Here is a 27,031-nt window from a genome sequence, read left to right as displayed (position 1 = left end):
ATATATCAATATTTGTATCTATGTCTATAAAGAATGACCAGAAAAATGTTAGGATTATAGATACTTTTTGCTTTAAAAGCTAATACTCCTCTCACATAACTAAGAGCCTTTACAATTAGAAATTATATAAAATTATGTCAATCAAAAGCATTTTACTATTTCTGCTCAGCATTTCTTTCATCTTCTGGTAAACTGCATCAGCTGTCCAAGAACGGCCAATGGGCCTTGGACAAGCCACTGACACTTACCTGCCAGGTGCAGAGGGGTTGAGTTCCTGCCCTGGGTGTCTCTGCAGTTGATGTTCTCCGGGGTACACAGCTTCTGCACTCTCGCCAGGCAGCCTTTCTTGGCAGCATCCAACAAGGCAGCATCGCCTCTCAGCAAGTCCTGGATATCCGTGTCTCCCTCTTTTACCAAATCTAATGGTGTATTTCCATCCCGGTTCTTTTTGGTTGGATCTGCTCCATGCTAAAACAACAACAATAAGACAAAACAGACAAACAAAACCAAATGGGGTTTGTATTTTCTATAGTATCTTTTCTAAGGTTTATTTTTAACTTCATCTTCACTCATCCAAGGAAAGATATCTATTTTGTATGCATTTGGGGCGGGGGGTTGGGGGAGGCCATATCTGATACCATAAAAGTGGTGGGACAAGAATTCTATTTATGTTTAACCCCCGTAAGTTTTGCTCTAGTTAAAAAAAAAAGAGACAAAAAACAATATGTCTGATTATTTTTCATATCTTTTAATAAAAAAAACACAAAATCATTAAGTTAGTTTAATAAAACTACCAGTTTCTACTATTTCATTTATATCCCCCAAATTTATATGCATAATTTTGTCTAAAGATTACTTGATATTTTAATACCAATCTAATATTAAAGTTCTTGTAAGACATATGTTTAATAATGAGCAATGAGTTTGTTAATAATAAAATAGCTGCTAAGAAAAAAAATCAATGTTGATTAAAACTCTTGTTTCTCCTAGTACAATGTTTTCTCACATTAGTACCATAAGTACTGGATAAGCAGTGCAAACTAATGCAACTCTTTTCCAAAACCTACCCTGATGAACTGTGATGAACTGAACTTAATCAAATCAGTTCAGAAAGGCACTTCAGACACTACTCAAAGCTACGCAAGTATCACACCACACTTAAATATCCCCCTAAAATAGAAAACGGAAGCAGTCTTTATAGCACTTCTTATACTTAATAATTTACTGTGATGTAATTTTACATGCTAACCAAAAAATAAATATAATTACTTTATATTTTATAATTTTTGAAATTACATACTTTTAAAAGGAGCTTGCAGATTTCATATTTTCCTTTAGCTGCTGCTTCATGCAGAGGGGTAAATTTCCATAAGTCCGCCACATTGACAGAAGCCCCATGCCTTACTAAAAGCTCAGCTACCTCATAGTGTCCATATGAACAAGCATTATGTAGGGGCACCAAGCCACTAAACAAAAGAAAATTATTTTAAAGACATATAACAGATCTTTGTGTTAAAATGATACTTATAATAAAAATAACATAATTCTTCTACAGCAGTGACTATACTGAACACTCACTTCACAAGAAAGAATTCTCCTCTGGTCTTGAAGATATAGTCATCCATTTCCAAATAGGGATTAACAATTTCAAAAACATCCCTTTCAATATAAGGATTTTTTCCCTAGTTTCTTGGTGATGGATAGAAATTTCACAGCCATCCTACACTTAAAACACATACAGATACACCCACAGAAAAGCTCCATCACAATACTTTAAATTCAGGCTTCATCGATATTAAGAGCAACACTACAAAGTGACTTCAGGAATAATCTAATCAGGAATTGGCTTTTAATCAACTCAGCTTTTCTTCCATTTGGGTTTTCCTAAAGAAAACTGTATGCTTATAAAATATACAATGCAATTTAACTAGATTATTTAGGCAAGTTTTACCTTTTGTCTTTGGTTTTTATTTCTTAATTCCTAATAATTCAGTAGTGGTTTCTATGCATAGATTTAAATATTTAAGTGTCATACAGTGAAAACTCAAAAAGCCAAATGATACAGCAACTTCAGTATTCAGTAAGGGAAACAGTGACTCCAACCATAAACTCCAGCCCGATGAGAACAATCTAGCTGCCTCAACTTATGAGCCAACTAGTTTGAGAGAACTCTGAGCTCTGGTTGGAAGGCAGCTGGCATTGGAAAAAGATAGAAAGGGATTCCTATAAAAAAGAGTCAATCAAAAGGACAAGCTCAAGTTGCATTTAAAACACGACAAAAACAAGGTATCAAATGCCTTTTTACTTAGGGATCAGTTTTTTTTTTTTTTTTTTTTTAATGTTTTGTGACCAAAAATACTAAGTGCTAACTAAAATGGGCAATGGAGGGATGTCTGGGTGGCTCAGTCAGTTGGGTCGCTGCCTTTGGCTCAGGTCCCGCATCGGGCTCCTTGCTCAGCAGGGAGCTTGTTTCTCTCCCTGCCACTCTGCCTGCTTGAGCTCTCTTGCTCTCTCTCTATCTCTCTGACAAATAAATAAATAAAATCTTAATAAATAAATAGATAAATAAATAAAATAAAAATAAAATGGGCAATGGAAACTGGTTGCTCTCCAGAGTGCTACAACACTTGGAAAGAGCTGGTGTTATTACTACTAAATATTCACGTCTGAAGTGCCCGTTTTAAAAGATAAATAAATCCGTAATGGTTAACTGAAGTCTAAATTGTATGGTTTAATTCCACTCGGATATGTAATTGCACAGAAAAGTGCTTGCTTATTTCTATTTTGAGATGATATGAAATTAACTCAGAATACGGAAGCTCATTTCAGTTAAAACTTCCTTCTCGCATTTTTAAACAGCTGCTGTGACTGCTTTAAACTCTGTCTAGATAAATTAAAATAATTTAGTAAACTAATATAAAAAGTATAGAATATCTGAATTAGTGAAAATAAAATTATACGTCTATTAATACCAATGACTTTGGGATGGATGGCTTCTTTTGGGAAGAGAGCATACATTTTAAATAGCAAAAAAGAAAAAAGGATGAACAATAAATTACAAACTGTATAAACACATTCACGCAATGCAGTGAAATACTATCACAGGCATTAAAAAGATGAGATGAACAATTAAGTACTGATATGGAAAGGCATTCGAGATACACTCCTGGGTGAGAAAGCAAGTTGCAGAGTAGGCTACGTGGAATGGTGTCATCATTTAAGTTAAAAACAAGCACTGCCGCCGCAAGAGCATCTGAACTTTTAGAAAAATCTGGAGGATTATCACAAAGTGTTCACGTAATCTTCAGAAGGTGGGGTGATAGGGATTTTCATTTGCTATACTGTACATTTTTATTACATGCCTTAAATTTTAAAAAACACATATTACTTTTTTAAGAGTGAAAAAAATATCTAGGACTTCAAAAAATATTTGTAACAAATTCACAAGTCCCAAACACTAAATTCTAACACATACCCTTTGTCTTTGGCGTGGACATCGGCACCGTGGTGTAGAAGGTACTCCACGACAGACACGCGATTGTAGCCTGCCGCAAAGTGTAAAGGGGTAGAATGCCGGCCCTCCAGATCTCTGCAGTTCACATTCTGAGGGCTGCAAAGTTGCTTTAATGACATACACACACACACACACACAAACACAAAAAGAACATTAATATTTATTCCCATGCTTTGCTCCAAAATACTGCAGGCATCCTAGATAAGCTGCTATTTCCTAATGAATATTTATTTCTAAAGATTAGATAATGCAAGTGATGTTTAAAAATCAGCACTCTGCTTGGCTTCACAGTGTCTACAAATATTTTTACAGCTTACAAATATTTCATCTTTTTTTTTTTTTTTTTAACATTTCCTGGCCAAAATCCTCATCAAAGAGAAAAGCTCATAATAAAGCAAGACTCTCCATGGCAAATGATGCCTTCGTCTTTCATCTTCGTAAGGCTCTCCTCCCCGAGACTGTCTGCCCAGCGCGCCTGCTGGTACCAGCACGCTGTCTGCCACGTTTCCCTCAAGGAGGACCGACCCTAGCTGACTGCAGAACTACCCAGAGGTCTCGTCTCCACTGATGGGGCAAGCAAAACGCCACCAGAAAGATCACATGAATTCTGCCTGGGCCACCCACTTGGTCCCGACCCGCTCCAGGACAGCCATGCGGTCATCAGTGCCTCCCCCGATCTCTGGGAGAGGTCTGTCGAGCGCTACGAGTCAAACTGATTCCAATCATGCTCTCGTTTTTCGTCTTTCATCTCCTTGTGAATGCGAGTGTTTCGGCACAAGCTCGGTTCCGTCTGCTTATACAGCAGCGGGAAGCAAAGTTGGGACCGGCAGGTTGCACCACTGGCAGAGACGGATGAATTTTAATAATACATCAATAATAATTCACAATTTATAAAGAATCTCATATTCTTTCGGCGAGAGAACTATTATCTATCTGTGAAGTTGGTCATTATCTCCATCTTACAGATAAAATAGACCAGTGCTCAGAGAGGGCTAAGCAGCCTGTCCTTTCACAGAGTTGGTAAGGTAAAGGGTACAATAAAGGCTCAAACTTGGTTTTCCCTATTCATATTCTTTTGATCTTTCTGCTACATGCTTGCTTACTTTCCTACCTGCCCTCATTCAGGGAATTGATGCAAAGACAGGTAATGGAAAGAATAGTCAAAAAACCCAGAGAAAACGGTGACATTTTCTCGCCTACAAGGTAGGATGGCTGGGCTTTCCAGGCGTCTGACAATCTTGCTGCCACTGTAATGAGCTATTATTACATAAACACCAAAAGCCTGGGAGGCACCTGTTTCTACTGATTTCCTGAGCCGGGGCTTCCCCATCGGTAGGGTAAGAGCAGGGCTCAGCAGGTGGTACCGTGCACACAGGCTGGAGAGCTGGGCCGCACGGAGAGCCTACAGTCTCACCAGCTCTGCGTGGAAAAGCCCCGACTCTACAATCTCAAGAGCCACTGTCATCTGGCCAGGTCAAATATCTTACCCTTTAGCGACAAGTGAGTCTGTGGCTACCTTAATACGTACATTATAGAATCAAAACCCAAAATGAAATAGAAGTGAATAAATTAATACATAAAACTAGAGAGCACAAAAATTGTTAGTAAACACCTTCTACTGGTGGCTTACATGATTAAAGCTGCTTCTTGCTGCTGCTGGGTTTTCTTCAGGCTCTTATAGTCTAACTTTTTTTTTTTCCCCCCCGCAGAGAGTATCAGCAAAACAGGGATGTGGTATGGAATGACACACAACTCATTTTGCCAGGTTACAAAAATAAAAGCCCATTCTGCTTAAGAAACATTCACTTTTTAGTATTTGGAAGTTCTTTATTCCCTGTTCAATTTCAATTTCCTTTTGAATGCCAAAGCAAATTTACATTCTTCCTACCTGATTTTCATAACTTCAAATACTTTACTCAGCAAACAGCCTTTTCTTCTAATTCCTAATAATTTAATACTCTCTGAAGCCTCTAGGGAAGGAAATTTACCATGCTTAATTCTCACTTAATTTGTGCTTTGCTTTTCTTCTGCTACTTCCATTCCATTCATAAAATTATAGTCGGCCTTTACTGTGAAGGCCGACTGTAGAACTGGGAGGTGTAACACAAATGCTTTTTTAGGAAACTTGAAAGCTAGAGATTTGCCTATCAGTACATACAAAATACATGGAATTAAAAACTATAAATTAAGAAAATACTAAGCTATTAATTTAATGATCATGGGTACATGTAGCAAGGCTGGTGAGATTATCATGCCATGATGTAGAAAAGAAGTCCTGATCACTTTCATACATAAAGATTTCCTTTTATTAGCATATATTTCAAATGACAAAAAGTATATGTACCCCTCAGACTGTTTTTCAGAGTCCATAGTCTCTCATGGTTTGAAGTGGCGGGGGGGTGGGAGGTTGGGGTACCAGGTGGTGGGTATTATAGAGGGCACGGCTTGCATGGAGCACTGGGTGTGGTGAAAAAATAATGAATACTGTTTTTCTGAAAATAAATAAATTGGAAAAAAAAAAAGCCAAACATGGCATCAAATTAAAAAAAAAAAAGTATATGTAATTTTATTTAAGGAAAAAAGTATATAGTTTTAGATCTAAGAGAACTTTAAAATTTCTCCCCAGTGGCTATTACAACTGAAGTTTACTGTTTTTCTTTAAATAACAGATGTCCTTGTAAGATGGAAGAGATGTTAGAAGTGGCCACATACTGAAACAAAAAAAAAATTTCTAGGTAACACAGCTTGAAAGAGTTTACTGTATTTTCTTTCTTTTCTTCTTCTTTTTCTTTTAAGATTTTATTTATTTGAGAGAGAAAGACTATGAACAGGGGGAAGGGCAGAGGCAGAGGGACAAGCAGACTTCCCACTGAGCGGGAAGACCAGTAAGGGAAAATTATTTGGTGAATGGAAAGTGAGATTAAGGGATAAGATCTAAGCTATGGATTTTTCTTTGTTTTCAGATAAGAAAAAAGTACCTCCTTGTTTCAATTCATATCTATCTCATCCTAAGCTACATTTAAATAAATTCGAGGGGCGCCTGGGTGGCTCGGTGGGTTAAAGACTCTGCAGGGGTCCTGGGATGGTGTTCCACATCGGGCTCAGCAGGGAGCCTGCTTCCCCCCTCGCTCTCTCTGCCTGCCACTCTGCCTACTTGTGATCTCTGCCTGTCAAATAAACAAACAAACAAATAAATAAATCTTTAAAAATAAATAAATAAATTCGAAGACACACAAGTCCTTCTCCATCCCTACTATTCTAGTCTTCAAATTTTCTGGCCCACACTTGGCCTTTCTTCAAGAAAGAAAAAAAGAAAGAAAGACAGACAGACCAACTATAAGACCAACGCCTAAATAAGAACAAAACCCCATCTCTTCCTATCTTCATCCCTATCTTAATCCCTATATAAGTGATTGCAGACAGGAAGTATCTCTTCTTAAAAAGGATATTTAGTATCAGAATATCATTTTATATTTGAAAAAAATTACATCTATAATTTAATGTTTATGTATAATTTAATGTTATTTGTGGTTCCTATACCACAAATAAAGGCTGTTAAAATTTTCCTGGCAAGCAGAGTTACATAGAAAAGAAAATCCAGGAGCACCTGGGTGGCTCAGTTGGTTAAGCAACTGCCTTCAGCTTGGGTCATGATCCTGGAGTCCTGGGATCAAGCCCCTCATCAGGCTCCCTGCTCAGCGGGGAATCTGCTTCTCCTGCTGCCCCTCACCTCGATTGTGCTCTTCCTCTCATTTTCTTTTACTCTCTCTCTCAAATAAATAGAAAGAAAAAGAACTTTCTTTCTTAAATTAAAAAAAAAAAAGGAAGAAAATCCATCTTCGGTATTTAAGTTAATTCCGAATGAATGCAGGATCATAAGAGCAATTTCCTAGAGCAACAGTGAGAATGTCTTCGAAAAGTTGAAGAAATATTGTTTCGAACATTATTGTGTAATATATTACCAGGGCTCGAACTAGCTTAGACATTTATGAATGTGGCTACAAATAACACTTTCATTAATATCAGCAGAAATAAAAGAGCCTTCATAGACCCAGAAGGAAAGTAGCTAAAGCAGTTTAATGGATATAATAAAGCACATACTAGAAAATCCTTCCTGGTTAAAGAGCTCTCCTGTTTATGGATCTACTTTGTTCATCCCTTTTATTATTTGGATTTGAATAGTTTCACTTAGGAACTTAAAATGAATTGGTTAGCAAAGTTTCAAGGGCGCTACCCAAGATTCTAAAAGCACTGATTTACCTTCACAGTTTCCAAGTCTCCAGCTTTAGACGCCTCTAGGAGTCGATAGTCAACATCAGAAGTGCGTATAGGTGTACTTTCTGAATAAAGGAGAGGAAAGGTTACTCCTGTTGGTTTTTAAGGAATCACAGAATTAAGAAGGTAAAATTATTTGGTGAATGGAAAGAGAGATTAAGGGGTAAGAAATTCCCGAGATCTAAGCTATGGATTCTTCTTTGTTTTCAGTTAAGAAAAAGTACCTTCTTGTTTCAATTTATAACTATCTCATCCTAAGCTACATTTAAATAAATTCAAAGACACACAAATCCTTCTCCATCCCTACTATTCAAGTCTTCAAATTTTCTGGCCAACACTTGGCAAAAGGGAATAAAGAAACATAGGAGCATGATATCAAAAACATCTTCATGATACTTTGGTCTTACAAATGCGGTAGCAAAGTTTTACCATAGATTTTGTTGTGTAAGTCAAGGGAAGGCACTCAACTTTCAGGGCTTAATGTTTAGCTTTTTTCTTTTTGGCCTCGACTTCCTCAATATAAACAGAGGGACTACTCCCCAAATCAGTGGTCTCAGAAAATATAATCAGTGTACAAAAGGGCCTACTAAATACAGAAATTTGTTTAATTCACATTTATTGAATGGCTTCAGAGAAATGCAGTTAAAAATGTCTGTACACGGGGCGCCTGGGTGGCTCAGTGGGTTAAGCCGCTGCGTTCGGCTCAGGTCATGATCTCAGGGTCCTGGGATCGAGTCCCACATCGGGCTCTCTGCTCAGCAGGGGGCCTGCTTCCCTTCCTCTCTATCTGCCTGCTTCTCTGCCTACTTGTGATCTTTGTCTGTCAAATAAATAAATAAATTCTTTTAAAAAAAATGTCTGTACAATTGGGAGGTGTGACACAAATGCTAAATAGACTATCATCAGATGAGGCTGCTAGATGTAGAAGTATGAGGCTCACAAATGAAGTGTTTCGATTAATACAATATAAACAAACCAAAAATTCATTATACATTGGCTCAAATTTAAAAATTTTCAAAGGAAACAACATATGTCACTCAAAATATGTTTGTGGACGTTATGGATGGCCTTTATAATGCACATTCATGTAACCCAAAAGGAGTGAAGTCCAGGAGACTTGGATTTTGACCAGTACTGGTGACAATAGACAAATCATTTAATAGATTAGCTTTTGCTCCTATAAACTAAGTGTTGGTTTTCCTTAAATCTTCTTTGGATTTAAGACTACATTATCTTATGATCAAAGATGCCTTTCTTGAGTCCACTGTCTACATGGGAAGATCAAGTGATGCTATGAAAAGGTTTTAGATTTCAGAAGAAATACTTTGGCTCTTTCCAGTCTAAAGTGCTTCATTCAGGAGAGTGGCTTTTACAGAATTGGTATGAGAACTCCTCCATAAAATAGAAACTGTGTTTATTTAGTCATGATAATACGTAGCAGATAAAATGCTAAGATTAAAGCGAGGAGAGAGTATTTCATATGATGAAGTATCTTTCTTGAAACATCAATAAATATTTTTCTTCAGAAGAGAGTTCATTATTTGTTAGTCTGTGGAGCTGTGGAGGAAAGAAATCAGGTCCTGCTCGTCTTCATGTTCCTTTTCACAGAGAACATTCAGAAAGCATTTGCTGAACTGACTTCCATGCTAGTCTGTACTAGGGTCAGTGTGTTTGGCCCGTCACTGCTCTTTCTTTGGCTGCCTTTATTCTGTTCTTTCTGGTCTAATTTGCCTCCATTCTTGCTGTGCATGCCACCGCTGCATTTATGGGTGAGAAAGTCCATGTGTATATTATGTCTCTGTGACAGTGATTCTGGCAGTTGGGAAAATGTACTGAAACATCCTTTGGATATCTCTAGGTAATAGTTTTAGTTTATCATTTCAACAAAATAAAATGACAATTGTTGATGTATATGGCGTTGGACCTTTGGATATTTTCAGATTCTAGCACCTGAGGGATACAAATAAGGCTAAATGTTTTAGTTCTATGAACTATTTGAAATTGGCACACTGGTCTTGATGCAGACTACTTGCAAATGGTATAATTTTACAATCAAGCAAAAATTTTTATGCAAATACAAGAATGCTTCTGAGAACTATGGAGAAATCCTTACTCCTACTCAAAGAGTCGAAAGCAGTTATTTAAAATATTGATTAATTACTATACAAATTATAGTTTTGCATCCATTATAAATCCTGAACAGGCTTAGAACAGATTTTTAGAAACAATGTGAACAAAGTATTAGCTGAAAGGATATATAAACACCCCAGGAACTTTGTACAAAGAGATGCAGAATTAAAAGAAGGACATAAAAATGAAGTTAAAAGGGAACATAAGTAAAAGAAGAGTAGCTGATATGCAAAGTACTACATTAGTAAAAAGTGTAAGAAAAGTACTATATTAGTAAAAACTGTAAGAAAAGAATTCAGAATGTTTTAACCTTTAAATTCTTTTATAAGCACACTGGCTTTTATAGAATATGAAATTAAAGATTTTACCTCGAGTCAAAGGTTAAAGATGAGCTTCTAATTTTTTCTCTTATTCTATTCTGCTCACCAGAATATGGAAAGGAGAAAGGAAAGGAAAAAGGAGAGGAGGAAGGAAAGGAAAAAGGAGAGGGGAGGGGAGAGAAGGGGAGGGAAAGAGATGGGAAGGAATGGGAAAGAGAAAAGGAAAGGAAAAGGAAGGGAAGGGAAGGGAAGGAACCCCAAACCTAAAGTTTCAAAGGCTGGAAGGCAGTTGTTATTTTTGTAAAACAATTATTTTATTGTTATTTTTTAATCCCCTAAGACTGGCTGTTTACTGGACTCCCAATAGGCTGTACCGGCTTATTTCAATGTGTAAATGTAAATGGGGATTTCAGTGTTTAATTTGGCTATTACAAATCCTTACCTCTATAAATGATTAGGTAAAAATAATGGGATAACCACATTGGAATACAGTCAGAATTATTTCATGCTAAGGTCAAGCCTAAAATTGCTGTTTAAGAGAACTGTCTGTGATCCTGGAAATAGTCTTTATCTGTTAATCTAGTAGCCGCTAGTCATGGGGACAGAGCAGGTATAGAGAAAGCATGTCTGGAGAAAAAGGTCAAATCTTCTGAAAGGATGTTTTAAAATGCTGGTTTATAAAAGCTGCTATCTGATGTTAATTTTGATGTAAATACTGCCAAGAATTTACAATTCAAACTCCATTAATGTAAACTATTTGCAACTACTGACCTCAGAGCAGGAAGCACAGGTCTTTAAAAGTGGGTCTTAAACCTGGTATCAACAGGTATATTTAAATGCATCCTTAAAATGTTACCCAGAACAGAACACCAGTAACTTAGTATACAATCTATATAAATGCTGCATTTTTTTCTTCCTAAGAAAACAAAATGTTTATTATTTTGATGTAAGAGAGGTAAGGCTATTTAAATGTTGCCAGACATTTTTGTCCATGACCCACAATAAAACACAGTAGGTTAAACCACCTTCAATTCCCAGTATCTGGCTGTGTCTTTCCTACAGAAATGGCAACTTCGTATGCCCAACCTAACGTACTTTATGTTGGGACTAAATACACAAAATGAATACACACACATATATGTATTTATAAACACATAAAATCAAACATTCTGATATTAATATATCTGTATGTGTGTATGCATGTGTGTATACCCATATAAATGTATATATCTGATAAAAAAAAGTTGTGTAAACCCATATTTATCCTAATTCTGTGTCATAATTAAATCTCTTCATGGCTTTATTTTACTTTAGAAAGACAGAAGTTACATTGGCCATTTCAAAAATTGAACTCTGATATTTTCTACTCTGTTCTATTTTTTATAATGTTGTTACAACTCACTAAATTGATTTTACAGATCACTACTGGGATACAACTCCCAGCCTGAAAATGAATGCTGCATTCTTTAGGGAGTCATTACACATATAACTTGGGATGGATGAGTCAATGTAAGTAAAATCAGAAAGTTCTGGACCACAGACTATAGATATACAAGTTTCTCATAGAAATATTAGTTTAAAAAAATATATCTTTTTCCAAACAAAAAAAAAATTCCTATTTTCAAAACCTTTCTAAGGGCAACATTTTATCATACAATTCTACTATTTGTACTGTTTTTCCAGATCAATAAAGAATATTAAGAATTAAATCCAAAAGTTCTGGCATGTCCTGTGTTACACATTTAATTACCTGTATAATGTTTTATATTCCAAACAAACTTTTAAGAAGAATTACCAAAATAATTGAATAAAGTATTTCATTTGTGATTCAGTATTTAATTTCATCTTTTACCAGAAGTCGTATGTTCTAATTACACTGACTTAGAAGGCATTTAAAAAGCATTAATGGATCTAATCTGCTTAATTTATTCAATTCTTTCTTCTCCATTTTGTCAATTATTTCTAAAATTATGCATAATATTATTAGAAATTTTGATGTGATAGCTGTTTGCCTGATTTATGGTTACAAATTATAAAATCTAACTTAAAATCCAACACTAAATGGTTCCTGGTAAAAGTGTAAAAAAAATTTAGAATGTTTTAATAAAAATCAGACTTTTTTAGAAATTATATTAGAATTTACTGAGAAGGCTGAAAGAGTTCGAATCAAAGCATGATACTATCTCCTCTTTAAGTAAATGTTCTATTGCTCCATTGGAACAGGAAGTTAAATGTTTTTCATACTTCAAGCTTGCAATCCTGTAATAGGAAATTTCATTCCTCTAGATCTTTTCAATTTTGATGTAAAAGTGTTCTAGACAGGGCTTACTTCAAATGTCTCTAGATCACCATTTAAGACTGAAGAAGAATGATACCAAAAAAAAAAAAAAAAAAAAAAAGAATGATACTATCTACGAATGAGCTGGCATGAGGAAAGTAAATCCCAATTAATAGCTTTTAAAACGTGGCACAGATATTCTGATTCAGCTCTAACAATACATATATGAGCTCCACAAGCCTAGAAAGTTCCCTATTTTAGAATATAGTTGTGATTCTCAGGTGTGCTATACTTTTGCGGGGCTCTTGAGAAATTTGTCGGGCTTATTTTTGTCTTCTAGTGTTGTATTATCCAAGCTATTACTATCACAATAATTATAAATTATTTTATGTCAACTTACTGTCATTTTCGCTTTATATTATAGATAGGGTATTTAATTTGGGATTTTTGGAAGGTATCTGTATAATTAGGTCACATTATCTAAACATTTCATTTCTGAATAAGAAAAGGGAATATTATAAAATATTCTTTATGACAAGGCACTGGTCTGATGGAGCAAAGAAATCCTGGGTTATCAGCAGAAGAAAGTAACTAGGACTTCAGATTCCTAGTCTGTAGCTTTCCTTCTCCATTTTACTCTTCTGTCTGTTATGTCATTCTAGAGCAGATATAACCCACAGACAAAAATAAAGGGATGGGAAGCAAGAGTCAGTTATACCAAATTAATTTTCTATCTAGCTCACCATTTTTCAAGAGCTAGACGGTGTCATTTCCTCTAATTTGGGGGCTCAGAAAACTAGTCAACTTTCATATCAGTTCTATGTTCAATCTCCCTCAATACATTAAGTAGATAAAATATCAAATGCTGCACTAGGTAGGCACTAATATTCAGTAAGATTTTATAACTGCATTTAAGCTAGGAAAAACAAGATAATTTCCTAACAGTGAAATGACCTTAAGAAATACAAAAAAAGCCGGTCAGACTATCCCATATATAAGAACAATAAATTAAAGATCATTACCAGATGAATGATTTCTTATTTTCTCTGACAGATTTTAGAGCTGCCATAATTCCACACCATTTATAGGAGCTTTAAGTCACCTTTGACCATAACACCCATGAGTCAGGTTTTCAATTTAAAACTAAAAAAAAAAAAAAAAAAAGAGAGAGAAAGAGTCTATGTCTCCTTTCCCTGACACCTACCTCACTCCACCAAAAAGGTTGATAGGAAGGGCCTCAGGCTAAACTGCCAGCAAGGAAAGGTATGAAAAATATTCAGGCAAAGAAAGTGTTCCAAAGAGTGACTTAAAACAAGTGGTGCAGAGTTTGTCTGTTTCTACCAGCGGACATGAAGCGGGAAGGCCAGAATGTACTACTTATTTATTTAAACTCACCACTTAGAATCTGCTGCACGGCTTCGTTGCCCATCTGCGCGGCTGTAAAGCCTTGTAAGGAGATGATGGAAGGATCGGAGCCGTAAGTCAGCAGGAGGCGGCAGGTCTGCAGGTGACCGGCGAGGGCAGCTCGATGCAAAGCAGTCTGACCAAGGGTGTCCAGTGCGTTCATCTGTAAAACCATTGGGTGGGAACAGAGAATTGAGTATCTACTTGTTCCATTTTACACCCTAGCAAATAAATTCTTATGAGAAAAATAAAACTGTCAAAAGCATCTGAAAAATGCCATAGTCTATTTACTATTAACTTTTCGGTGACTGCTTCTGAAAAAATGTCAGTTTCTTAGTTATCCTTCTCTGACTGTCTTATTGAAAACTACAACATACTCATCCCTGCCCTGAATGACTGTCTTCCTGTCCATCTTCCAGTCCCTCCACTCCCCTCAACAACTAGAATGCAAGGTCTATGAGGGCTGGGACTCCGATGTTCACTGCCTGCCACATGTACATGTACATGCCAGATGTACATGAAATACTTCTGGATGAATGGATTTCACCAAACTTGCTCCTGTAACATGAAGACTACAGAATATGTAAGCGAAGACAGTCAAAGTAGTTAATTACAGGGTGCCTGGGTGGCTCAGTGGGTTAAGCCGCTGCCTTCGGCTCAGGTCATGATCTCAGGGTCCTGGGATCGAGTCCCGCATCGGGATCTCTGCTCAGCAGGGAGCCTGTTTCCCTCTCTCTCTGCCTGCCTCTCTGCCTACTTGTCATCTCTCTGTCAAATAAATAAATAAAAAATCTAAAAAAAAGTAGTTAATTACATTTCTTTTCTAATTTTAGTAAATAATTTTAATAGAATACCCTCATTACTAAACTGAATTACTAGTGCCTGAATTACCAACACATTTAACCAGCCCCCCAAAGATTTAAATTTTCAAATGTTCCATTTTTAAAACTTTGAAGTTATAAAGGAAGAATAATTTAGCTAGTTTTAAGATAACATTCAACTTTGGGATCAGCTTCATAATTTGATCAAACCTGTTTTCCAGGATGCTCCTGTAAGTACCTTCTATTCCAATCCGACCAAAATCCATGTTCATTGTACATGCTGATTCTTTCAGAGTAGCCCTTCTTTCTGACTTTCTGGATTATGAAATCCAGTACAAGTCTGAGCTTTCTTAAGAAGTCTTGATTACTCGAAGGCTTGGTGATTACTGACTTTCTGAATACCCACGTCAAGTTAGTACCATCTTACAAATTTTAACATGGGGCCAATTTTTGTTATGGCTATTGAGATTACGGATTGTATTATACAGGTTTTCTGAGTTTTCTAGAAGGATCCTCTTCCGGGCAGACAGTAATTCTCAAATATATGCTAGCAGATTATTCTAGCATATTTATGCATACCCACCCAATACAAGATTAAGGAAAGAAAAGATTTAAGACGACTGATCTCCATGTCTCAGTCTTCCATCATTTTAAGTAAGGCTGTCACACTTTTTCAGGCAAGGGTTTATCTAAATTCTTAATGGAGTGTCACAAAATTTGTCATGACATACTGATATATGTAATTAGAGGTCTCATTTGCCAGCAGAAAAGTGACTGTTTATACATAAGCAACATAAAAGCACAGCCATAAGCATGTATTGATGGAAAACACAGGCTACCAAACTAAACCTCTTGACTTTCTCTCTATTTCTTTGTTACCTCACCACATGAGAAAAACTTAAAATTGGGAACATTCTAATCATTAATATTTTTCTGGAAATTTGGTAAGAAACCCATTAAATTATTTAATTATAGTGACCGAAATCCTCAGTACAATTTGCTAAGTCATGGGAACGTGGTCTGACAACTACTACTTCAAAATACAGATATTACTAAGTTATTTTTCAGCTCAAACTCAGTGACTCTTCAGTGCCTTCAAATAAACATGAACTCCTCAGCATGTCATTTAAGACCATCTGTAATTTACTTTTACACTATCTTTCTTTCTACTCTATTTTTTCATCACCATTTGATAGGCTTGCTGTGCTGCAGCTTTATCAGATTACCCTGGAACCCTGTTTTATGAAGGTGTTAGTTTCTAAAGTCACCGCAAAATGTAAAATCTGCCTTTGGTCAATATTATCCTTGCAAATACCTTGACAATGTAATGGTAGAGACAGATACAAGGTTTCTTAGCAAATTCAACACTGGCCAGTTTTGCCTTCAATGTATCAGCAGATCAACTGAACCCCAAAGTCATATAGTGTCTTTAAACACTAAACACACTATGTGTAAGGAGAGGTTGTCTCGATACATAAACCTGGTGAAATTGAGCACAATATAGGAAACAACAGATTCCCTTCTGTCTCTCACTCACTCTGGGGCATGCACTTGTGGAATGGAATGAGTTTGGGCAAAAAACACCACTCACTAATATTATTTCCATTAACTTTCCTTGTTTCTCTTTACTCTCGGTTTTGGAGGGGTGGTGCTGAATGCACCTCTGCATCTCTGCTGACACGTTCTCATTTCTCTACCAAGCTATCATTCTCTGTTTCATATTCCTTATCTTGTATACAGCTGTCAAAATTACAACTAAGTTGTTTACCTCCTAAAAAGTCTGAGAAAGGGATGCAGCTAACGTTTACTAAGCATTTCCCGATATTAGGCGTGGTGCTAGATGCTATATGTAAATCGGAAGCTTTTTAAAAGCAGAAATTATGACTTGATCTTAAATGTAATTCTTCTCCTCTGTCCTCCCCACTCCCCAGAAACACAAGGTCTAGGACAGCTTATGTGAATAAGTGAAAAAAAAAAATAGAATAATGTATAAATCGCTGTTAGAGATCATTTATAAGAGGAATTTTTTATGTCTTGTTGAAAAAAATTCCAACCATTTGATGAGGACTGATTGATAATGCTAGGAAGTTAAAACCTTAATCATATACTGAAGCTTTATGTTTTCATCCCTATTGACGTATATACGGCATCCACTCATTTCCATAGGTGGCATTAGATTCTAGTATCTCAGAAAATCAAATTTTCCAGATAAACTACAAGACAGACCAGTGTAACACAGAATTCTTTGCTTTAGAAAATGTACATATTTTTTATTATGAGAGAATTGTCCCCTCGAACTCTAAATTGTTACTGTAGCAACAAAAGGGTATCGACCGTGTACTTTATCAGCCAGCAAAAGTGACATACTGAGAAGCTGTAGTAAAGGATCAGCGATATTTAACAGAAGCACTCATTCCACAGAAACAAGCAAAACAAAACTAGAACAATGTGGTGATATTTTGTACAAATCAGAGAATGAACAAGAATGGATGGCCAGGGAAAATATTAAACAGACATTCGACAAGGGTTTTTGTGAGGAAAACCCTCATAGGAGCATGTCCTCAAAAGAAGCAAATGTCAATTTCTCAGATACCCTAATCTCAGGACTCCAGGCTTGTCCTTCTATGGTCAAAAGAGGACGGTGGCAGCTCTATGCCATCAACTCCATACTCCAAAGCCAAAAAGAATGTTTTATACATCTATTGTAAAAAAAAGAAGAGCGTTTTCCCAGTTGACTTCTTACGGCTAGGGCCAAAAACACCTCCCCAAACGATGCCTATACCAGTCACAAGTAAGGAGAATAAAATTACCAAAACTGTTCCCAATCCAGGCTTCCATGAAACTCCCAATTCTGAACAAAATAGAGTTCCAAAGAGGGAGTTGGCAAGCTATGATCTGTGGGTTAATTCCAAGCAGGGGACTGTTTTATACTGTTTGCAAGTGAAGAATGATTTTTATATTTTTAAAATGATTGCTTTTAAAATGGTTATGTAAGTACCCAAAAAGCTGAAAATATTTACTATCTGGACTTTTAAGAACATGTTTGCTGATCTTTATTCTGAAGCAAAGAAGAAAGGAAACAGTGATTGCTGGAGGGAAATCAGCTGTCTTTGGAGCCATTACTGATCTTTAAAATGATTCAAAATTGAATACAAAAATTACGATCCCTAACTTCCTCTTATATTTAACCTTATCAGTACTCTGATGCTCTGCTATTTATTTTTTTATCAAGCAGGCAGATGATACAATCAAGGCTCTCTACAAAGTAGTCTATCTACTCTTTTTCCTTCCACATACGTATTCTGAAATGGTTCAAGGCAATAAAATCCAAAATGTATGTGCCTTCCAAGGCAGGTGATAAATTTGTTTTAAAGGGCAACAGTAACCATTTTATAGGACTACAGGTTAATCCCCATTCTCTGATTTTAACAATGGGTCATCTGGCAGGATTTGCATTGCTGCTCTAATTCAGTTTCACAGTGAAAAAGGGTGATGTTTTATATTTCACTGTGATCCCATAGAGTTATAGGGAACTCTAATTGTTTAATGGTTCCCATAAGTTTGGATTTATTACTCTACTACTATTCTATAAGTTATATAATTGGGAATTGATAGTAATTCACTCTATTGATGGAGAAATACAGGAAAATAAATAACTTGAGCATGTTATCTACAAAATCTGTAATTGAAAGCACTGGATAAAAGGGCCAACTAAAGCCCATGACAACCTGAAAGTCAAGACAACACTGTCTTTTTGTCTTCTTGGCTTTGGCAATTTTGACTCATACACACTGATAATTCATCACTTGGTCAAAAAACAGGCTTACCAACATTTAAAATATTATTATGTAAGGATTAAACTTCTAAAAAAAAACAACCCCCCAAATACAATCTAGTATTATGCATATAGTTAAGCACTTAAAAGGGTCATTCAAGCTGAGATAACCAAATAAATGAGATTGCTCACTCACAAGGATTCTTCTAAGAATTTACAAATTAGGGTGCCTGGGTTGAAGCCTCTGCCTTCGGCTTAGGTCATGATCCCAGAGTCCTGGGATCGAGCCCCGCATTGAGCCCTGCATTGAGCCCCGCTTCCCCTGCTTCCCTTCCTCTCTCTCTGCTGCCTGCCTACTTGTCCGCTTCCCCTGCTTCCCTTCCTCTCTCTCTGCTGCCTCTCTGCCTACTTGTGATCTCTGTCAAATAAATAAATAAAATCTTTGGGAAAAAAAAAAAAAAGAACTTACAAATGAAATAGCTACACACACACACACACACACACACACTGCTCTCTGTAAGTTTTGTATTTTTAACCTAAAAAAAAATGACAGATTTTATATTGCCATCATGAATTTATTATTCTTACTTTAAGGAGATACAATTTTAATTCTTTTTTTTAAAGGTTTTATTTATTTATTTGACACACACACACACACACACACACAGAGACACTGAGAGAGGGCATACAACCTGGGGGAGTGGGAGAGGGAGAAGCAGGCTCCCCGCTGAGCGGAGAGCCAATGCGGGGCTTGATCCCAGGACCCTGAGATCATGACCTGAGCCAAAGGCAGACGCTTAACCGAGTGAGCCACCCAAGCACCTGGACAACTTTAATATCTATCTATCTATCTATCTATGGAATCATCAACATACATACTTCCAGAAGAAAATAGGGAGTGTTACATCAATTTTTCTGATCAAGACTTCTTTAGACCTGGTCCTCTCTATTCCCCTCCATCACAATCTCTACCATAAGGATATGATAGAGGACGTCATCAAAGATTCTTACCATTCAGCACTGAGGAGATTATTTTCACCAAAGTACAGAAATTGCCTCAAATTTTAAGAAAAATGCTACATATAATGTGTGGTAATGTGTGGCTAGGGCTGGCTTGAGATACATATTCAGAAGATGTTAGAAGAAAAACATATCTGGCAGTTTTAGAGACAAAACACATTTCCCTTTTCTCCCTTCTATCTAGAGATAGAAACCTGAGGTATGCATGTTTTTCTAGTTCTAAGTAGTAATTAATGATTTTCTTACAGGGGTAATTAGATAAATGATATAAAACCACAATGGCAGGGGCACCTGGGTGGCTCAGTGAGTTAAGTCTCTGCCTTCGGCTCAGGTCATGATCTCCGGGTCCAAGGATCAAGCCCAGCACTGGGCTCTCTGCTTAGCAGGAAGCCTGCTCCCCTACCCCCTCTTGTGATCTCTGTTTGTCAAATAAATGGATAAAATCTTAAAAAAAAAAAAAAAAACACCCAAAAAACAAAAAACCATAATAGCATTTGGCCTGAAATATATAGGGTATAAAAGCATGATTCAAACCCGCCAAAATCCTGGAAACCAGCATGCAGACTATCAGGAAATGGCTGAGCGGAGTCTCTCAATATTTGAATCAGTGTGAAAAGCCTAGTTTCAAAGTGTTAACCTTGAGACTGAGTTCATCTCTCTCCTAAACTTAAAGCTATCATTGTCCCTATCACTCATTTGGTAATAAAATCACGAACTATTCTGTGGTATTTCTGTAATTAATCATCTATTGTTAACTCACACTGTAATTCTACTTTAGCTGTTGAACATGGGTCTATTTCAATCTGAATTTCAAGTAACCTCAGAATTAAAAACAGCCTCTATGCCTTTAGCTAGAATGACAATGTACTTTCCCCCTAAATCAGGCCACTTTGAAAGTGAAAGTGAAGAGGAAAAAAAAAAAAAAGAAATGACAGGCTTTCATAAATCTGCAAGAAAGGAGTAAAAGATAGGAATCTGAAATAGGTCTATGTCCTGGTGACAGACCATAACCCAGGGAACAGGTGGCAAGCACATTATAACCGTCTTAGTTTGAAGGTAAGAAACATTATCTTACTATTGTCTCTTTCTACAAAAATCTTAAAACACTAATTTTGTTGAGTACTGCTAAATCTTTATGCCAGATACAATGTCCATACCCTGAGTCTACATTTCTGTAACTGGCTTTCTATAAGACAGTTTTCTAGGAAGTGTTTTTCTTTCTGAAGCTGGATTCTATGCATGCCACCTGCCTATTCAAAATTTTCTAGTGGCTCTCCAAGTATTATGAGAGCAAAATCAAAACTCTCCAAATGAAACTATCAAGACCTTGCTCCAACACATCTTTTCAAGATTTTCATTACACTCTCCTTTTCAGTAACCACTGGACTCACTAACCATTAACTTCTAACTCCTTTGCCTTCCTGAGTCATTATTTAAAATACATTATTTGTATTTTGCCAATTTCTATATATCTAATCCTTGAACATTCCTAGCTAAAATCCTACTTTTTTAAAAATGAAATTTCTCTAATCTCTCCCCCAGCCCGTTACTCCCACCAGAAGTAACTATTCTCTGAATAGCAGTCTACCTGTATTTCTCTTATATACCTCACTTTCAAGTTGACTGTGCTGGATAAGACTATTACTACTAGATCTTAAGTCTCTTAAAAGAAGACTCTTGATCAAATTAAAACTTCATATATAGCCTTGTAACACCGTAACAAGTACAGTGCTTTGTACAAGGTGGTGTTTGTAAGTGAATGGTTCATGAGAACAGTAAATCGGTAAATTCTGGTGATAAAGGATATTATTTTCATCATACTAATGTGTATACTGAGCAAACACTAGACTATTAAAATATTCTTTTTTTAAAAGAAGATTTAATTGAGAGAAAGAGCATGAGCACACATGCATGCATGGGAGGGAGAGGAAGGGAAAGAGAATTTTAAGCAGACTCCCCTCTGAGCAAGGAGCCTCACACAGGGCTTGATCCTACCACCCTGAGATCACGACCTAAGCCTAAATCTGGAGTTAGATGCTTAAGTGACTGAGCCATCTAGGTACCCAACTATTAAAATATTCTCTAACCGAAAAATATACATTCTTCTTTCCCTAGAAATGTGAGGGGGGAAAAAAAAGTTAAATGCCAATGTCAACAAAATTGTTTAATACTGAAAATAATAGACTTACTTTATCTGGGTTAAGAGTATAATTTAATTTGATTTCAAAGCTTTTACAGATACAAACAAAGCATTGTTATCTATGGTAGGATGGATATAATTAAAGCCTCTCCTATGAGGAATGAAATAGACAAAATGAGCTAAAATTCTGATACAGTAATCAATATTTCACTTTAAAGGTCCTTCCTTTTTAAAAAAATACTTTTAAAATTTATTTTAGAGAGAGAGTGTGAGCAAGACAGCGAGTATGAGCAAGAGTGTGAGCAAGAGCGTGTGCGCGAGCAAGAAAGAGCGCACAAGTTGGGGGAGGGGCAGAGGGAGAAAGAATGTCAAGCAGACTCCCTGCAGAGCATGGAGCCCAGTGAAGGGCTCCAACCTATGACCCTGAGATCATGACCTGAGCCAAAACCAAGAGTCGGATGCCTAACTGACTGAGCTACCCATGTGCCCCATTTTAAAAGGTTTTTAATCCTTTACTGTGTTATGAACCCACTACAGAATATAAAATTTGTCTAAGAAGTTAAATTTCAATATAATTAGAAAGACATGAAACTAGATTGTTTACTAGCTGAACTCGAACTTATTAAAAGGGAACTCACCTCCTCACATGCCCTAACTGTCTAGAAACCAGTCCCCAAGCACAGCTGATAAGACCAGCGGGAACTGATCCAATGGCCATGTGCACAAACCGCAGCCTTATTCAGATTCTCCCCTTCTTGTCCCTGAGACTAAGGAGAGACAGTAGCTGCAGGTGGTATATTTCTAAGCCAAAGACATGTAAAGGAGGGCCTGCAAAGCCCATATTTAGGCCATAGAGAAGTAAAACAAAAATACAGTCTGTAAGAATGAAACAGATGAACAAAGACCAACAAAGAAAAGAAACCCAAGCAACTGCAGAAAGAGAGACAGACAGGGAATGCAGTCAAGGTACCCAACAGTTTACAAATCTCTTGTTCTAGTCTTTTGTGAATCTCAGGCACAATTCCTGTAGATTTTTTCTATGGTATAACAATACAGGTTATCTCTAAAAAGTGGTAAGCATACAGTTATGTAAGTATAAACAGATTTCCATTTATGCTTACTCTAGATTCAACTGATTTGTTACTGGTAACTAAAATGTGTCTGAGACCCTGTCCCCTTTGCTCTTTACACTGATATGCTCAATCTGTAGATATCTGAACTATAAGAGATACTTTAAATCTACAGCTTTAAATGCATTTTATTTAACATCTTTGGGCTAATATGAACTGCTTATCAATCCATTTCTAGAAAGGCATTAATCAAGTCCTTGTAATGAGCTAACACATTTCCCCAAAGTGAGCAAAGACTCTTCATCACTTCTCAATGTGAGAAATAAGCCCATTTAATGCCAATTACTATTGACACAATTTCTTTCTATATACAATATAAATAAATCTGTCAAATTAAGACAAATGAACAATCAAAGGAAATTTCTCCATGTTCCACACATTTAACAGATGCTCTAGTAATGACAAAATAGCAGTGCTTTTATATATGAAAAAAGCACCTCCGAATTAAATCTTTCATTTTTAGGTGTTAATAATACCATATGCAACCAGGACAGAAGTTCTACTTAATAATGACAGCAGACAAAGCAGTAGCAGTAGAATGCCACAGTAGCTAACAATAATAAGAAAAAAACCTGCCATACGAAAGACTAAATCTTCATATCTCTTCCTATTTAGGCTTTACGGCAATCTTGCAAAGCTGGGGGTTGATAGAGATAATTAATTTTTTTTAGGAACAGAAATTTACTCTGCTATAAAAGTTAATTTTTCAAATGAATCGGCGAATACTTCCCGTTTTCTTACAACCTGCCTTTCTTTACTAGCCATTTGCTTTCTATCCCTTTTCTGAACACTGCCTGCTTGCCCCTCCAGATTCCTATCCATCCTCCACCCTGCTCTGTGTCCTGGGACACTCACCTAGATGGATCATATCAATGAGTGCTTTTGGTTTTCGAAGTTCTTTTTACATTTGGCTAACGGGAGGCAATGGCAGGACACTGGTGGGCAGCAGGAGTGTGGGGGGTAGGGGTTAGACTTACCCTCTCTCAAAGTGCTGTCAGGGGCCGTCTCCAAACAGGTACCTTCTTCTGCTTCCAGGGACCTCTCCCTTTCCTTGACCTTTCAGGCCCAAAGATGATGTTTCCCCACTTGTTGCTATCCCTTGCCCATATCCTTAAACCTTGCCCACCTTTGTATATAATTCCCTTACTAAACTTTCCTCAAATTGCCCATTTCATGTGTGCTGTTTTTTTTTTGCCAAGACCCTAATGAAGACAATTCTCTATCCCTGTATCTTTGGAACACCTCCTTCAAAAGCTGCCAAAGCCTTTTCACAAATATCGCCCAGTTAAATGGCACTGCCTACCTTGATTTCTTCCTGCAGCACTGATCACCTGTTGCTTCATCATATTCCTATTATACTCAATAGACATGTGATCGACCTGTCTGTTTTCTCTTCCTATTGCTGCTCCTTAAACACAGTAATCTGCAAAGGTCATTTCCTTAACTCTCAACTCATCTTTCCATATTTTCTCTACCAGGACTTTGCAATGCATGATCACCATACTGATGGCTTTCCAAAAGATCTCTTTAATCCTAGACTGTTATTCATACTCTAGTGCTGTTATTTTCAACCACTAGTTTTAGCTACATGTCCTTAACTCTAAGTACAAAATTATCAAGGTATAGAAAACCAGTATTTCTTTCTTACTTGCTCACTTCCCTGAACTAACCACCAGTTACTAAGTCCATTCTAGCATTCTATTCATTTCCATATATATAATTATTCCTTAGTAAGTGGCTTTCACCTTTCTCTTCCTTCTCCATTGCTAATGCCACTAAATTGGATTAGGATTAGCTTCAAGTCTGGTAGTTGCACAAACTTTCAAATTAATATCTTCCACAGTAGCTAGCACATGGTCTTAATCATTTTGCATTTCAGTATTTGTTGAGTTAGTGGACCAAAACAAATTATAAAGGAACTGGTTTACAAATCTTATAAAAATTTAGATAACCAAGGGAAATACACAGTATGTTTGGAAAGACAAAACCGGAAAAAATACAATGCTCATATTTACAAGTAACCGAAGTACTGCTTGTATGCCAGGTACTAAACTATATACTCATATATGCATAGCTCATTTAATTTTTACATGTGTGCACATGTGGAGACACACACAAATGCTTATAGAGGAGATATTAACACCCACATATTACTGATGAGTCAATTAAGGTTCCAGGAAATGAAGTTCAAGTTCATAAAACCAGAAAGTAGAGGACTGTAAACTAAAAAGTATGTCTTCTATGTTAAGTCACAATATGTTTAGTTTACCATGTACAGTGAACCTGATTATATTTATCATCAAGCTTTGAGCAAAGAATGTTTTGGCTTATGTAAATAATACTAAGTTTTATCTAAGTAAGACAAATTAGTTAGTGGTTTTAGAGCTCCCTATCAAATTCTCTACCTTTTCTGATTTACTGGCCTTAGCTCAGGAACTGGACATGAGGAGGGTAGGAGGCAGGATGGCAGAGACGATGTAATAGGGCTGAGCCCTAATTCAAGCACCACATTCAGATGGTGCTTTTAGAATCAAATGGAAAGCATAAGTTGTCCAAAAGTCAAACTGAAACCATGAGTTCTCCAGAAAGGACATGAAGCAAGCAAACACTGGGGCTCAACGGTAGCTAAGCTGGGTTTTTACCGGGAGTTTTTACGAACACATTAGCCACCTGATAAATCAACCCTGAGGGACAGCAGCCTGCCTGGGAACGGGAGTAAGCAAATGGGAGGGTGGCAGCTGGCACTTGTTGCTTGGTTCATGACCCTGATGAAAAATGATTTTTTTTTCTATTTTAAAGTGCCTAATAGTAGGAGTTCTCGATTAGATGAACTGTAGTGGAAGGACTAGGGAGGGTAAACAAGCCTGAAAGTCACTGTCTATCACTGATAGGGTGTTTAAAACCAGGTGTGCTCCACTGATGGACTGAGACATGATTGGTGAGAAGGTGTTGTGAACACGAAGAGCAGAAAAAGAACCACAGACCTCGAATCACGCTGACTGGGTCAGTTTATAAAATACTGTTATTTTTCATTGAAACTTCATGAAACAAAATGACCCATGGGAGACAACAAATAGATATTTTCCAAAAATGAAGGGCATTGTTCATGGTTTTTCAAGAACATTATAAATGCTATAAGCTATTTTAAAAAAATAGGTCAATGATAAACATACAATGCTCTTAAGTACAGCAGAGAGCCCACTTCGCTTAGTGTTTTCTGCTTGACAGAGCCACAAGACATTATGTATATAACAATGCCCTAGTCGTACCCTCAAAGCAGGTAATGAATCTGTAGAACTCTGTTCCCTTTCGTTCCAGTTCATCCTCACTTTTTTATATAAAAACACCAATGGTCCTTTCAAAGCAGGGATACCCAAATTTTTCAATTGTGAACCTTATGAGTGTAGAAATATTTTGAGAACTCATTCCATAAATATATATGCTCATCTGTAAATTGTAACAAACAGTGCTATACCAATACATAATAGATAGATGTAAAACTTACAGAGAAAGAGAATTATAATAAAGGATGGGAAAGAGATGAAGAAATGAAAAATTTTAATAATATTTTAATTACTAGTTTACAAAATATCTTTTGGCTCACTTAAGAAAACCTTAAAAAAATCTTATAAAAAATTGTGAGGTAGATTTGAGGGTCTGATTTTAAGTTCATTTTCAATAGTTTGTCCCATTAATCACTTTAGCTCGGAAGATATAACAGACATGTAAAGCCACTGAAAAAGGTGCATTGTTAGCACTACCTAGTAAATAAAAATGCTTATTTTTAATGTAATTTACTAATTATAATAAGGTTTTAACTGAAATTCTGCTAGTAAAATTGCATCTTTCTTGATGTTTCTAATAGGTTCAAAAACCATCTAAACACAGATTAAGGAAGACTTTCAAACAGGTTAGAAAATTGTGTTTTTCAAGTTTTTAAATTATATGTAGCTAAAACAGCAGAGTGATACATTTACATCATTTTTTGGCAAAAAAAAAAAAAAAATTCCCAAAACAGCGGACATTTTCTAAAAATCTATTCTCAAATGTATTCTTCATTTTTTAAAGTTTCTTTAAAAATGCAGTCATTTTCCCATTTACTTGAAACATGTAGTATTTGCCTTCAAGGGTTTGATTATGTTTCTTTTCATAAAAAGTACCTACATACAAGTAAAAAATACCTATGCACATGTCATTTGTCATCACAGGTGATGACAAATTTTC

The 27,031-nt window shown here is 36.4% G+C and overlaps 1 protein-coding gene across 1 annotated transcript in view; it reads right to left on the bottom strand.

Moving 5' to 3' along the window:
• TNKS (tankyrase) overlaps window positions 1-27,031 on the bottom strand; it is a 206,421-nt gene that overhangs the window by 36,093 nt on the left and 143,297 nt on the right. The window contains exons 12-16 of the mRNA XM_044225548.1: window positions 13,913-14,084; window positions 7,775-7,854; window positions 3,476-3,621; window positions 1,301-1,466; window positions 249-468 (exon numbers count right to left, since the gene is read on the bottom strand). Coding sequence (XP_044081483.1) covers window positions 249-468; window positions 1,301-1,466; window positions 3,476-3,621; window positions 7,775-7,854; window positions 13,913-14,084 — 784 coding nt within the window. The remainder of the gene's footprint in view (window positions 1-248; window positions 469-1,300; window positions 1,467-3,475; window positions 3,622-7,774; window positions 7,855-13,912; window positions 14,085-27,031) is intronic.

This window comes from Neovison vison, chromosome 11, assembly GCF_020171115.1.
Source record: "Neovison vison isolate M4711 chromosome 11, ASM_NN_V1, whole genome shotgun sequence".
In the NCBI taxonomy this organism is placed as follows: domain Eukaryota; kingdom Metazoa; phylum Chordata; class Mammalia; order Carnivora; family Mustelidae; genus Neogale; species Neogale vison.
The sequence above is the reverse complement of the archived record's forward strand: the minus strand, read 5'-3'. Positions and strand labels throughout refer to the sequence as shown.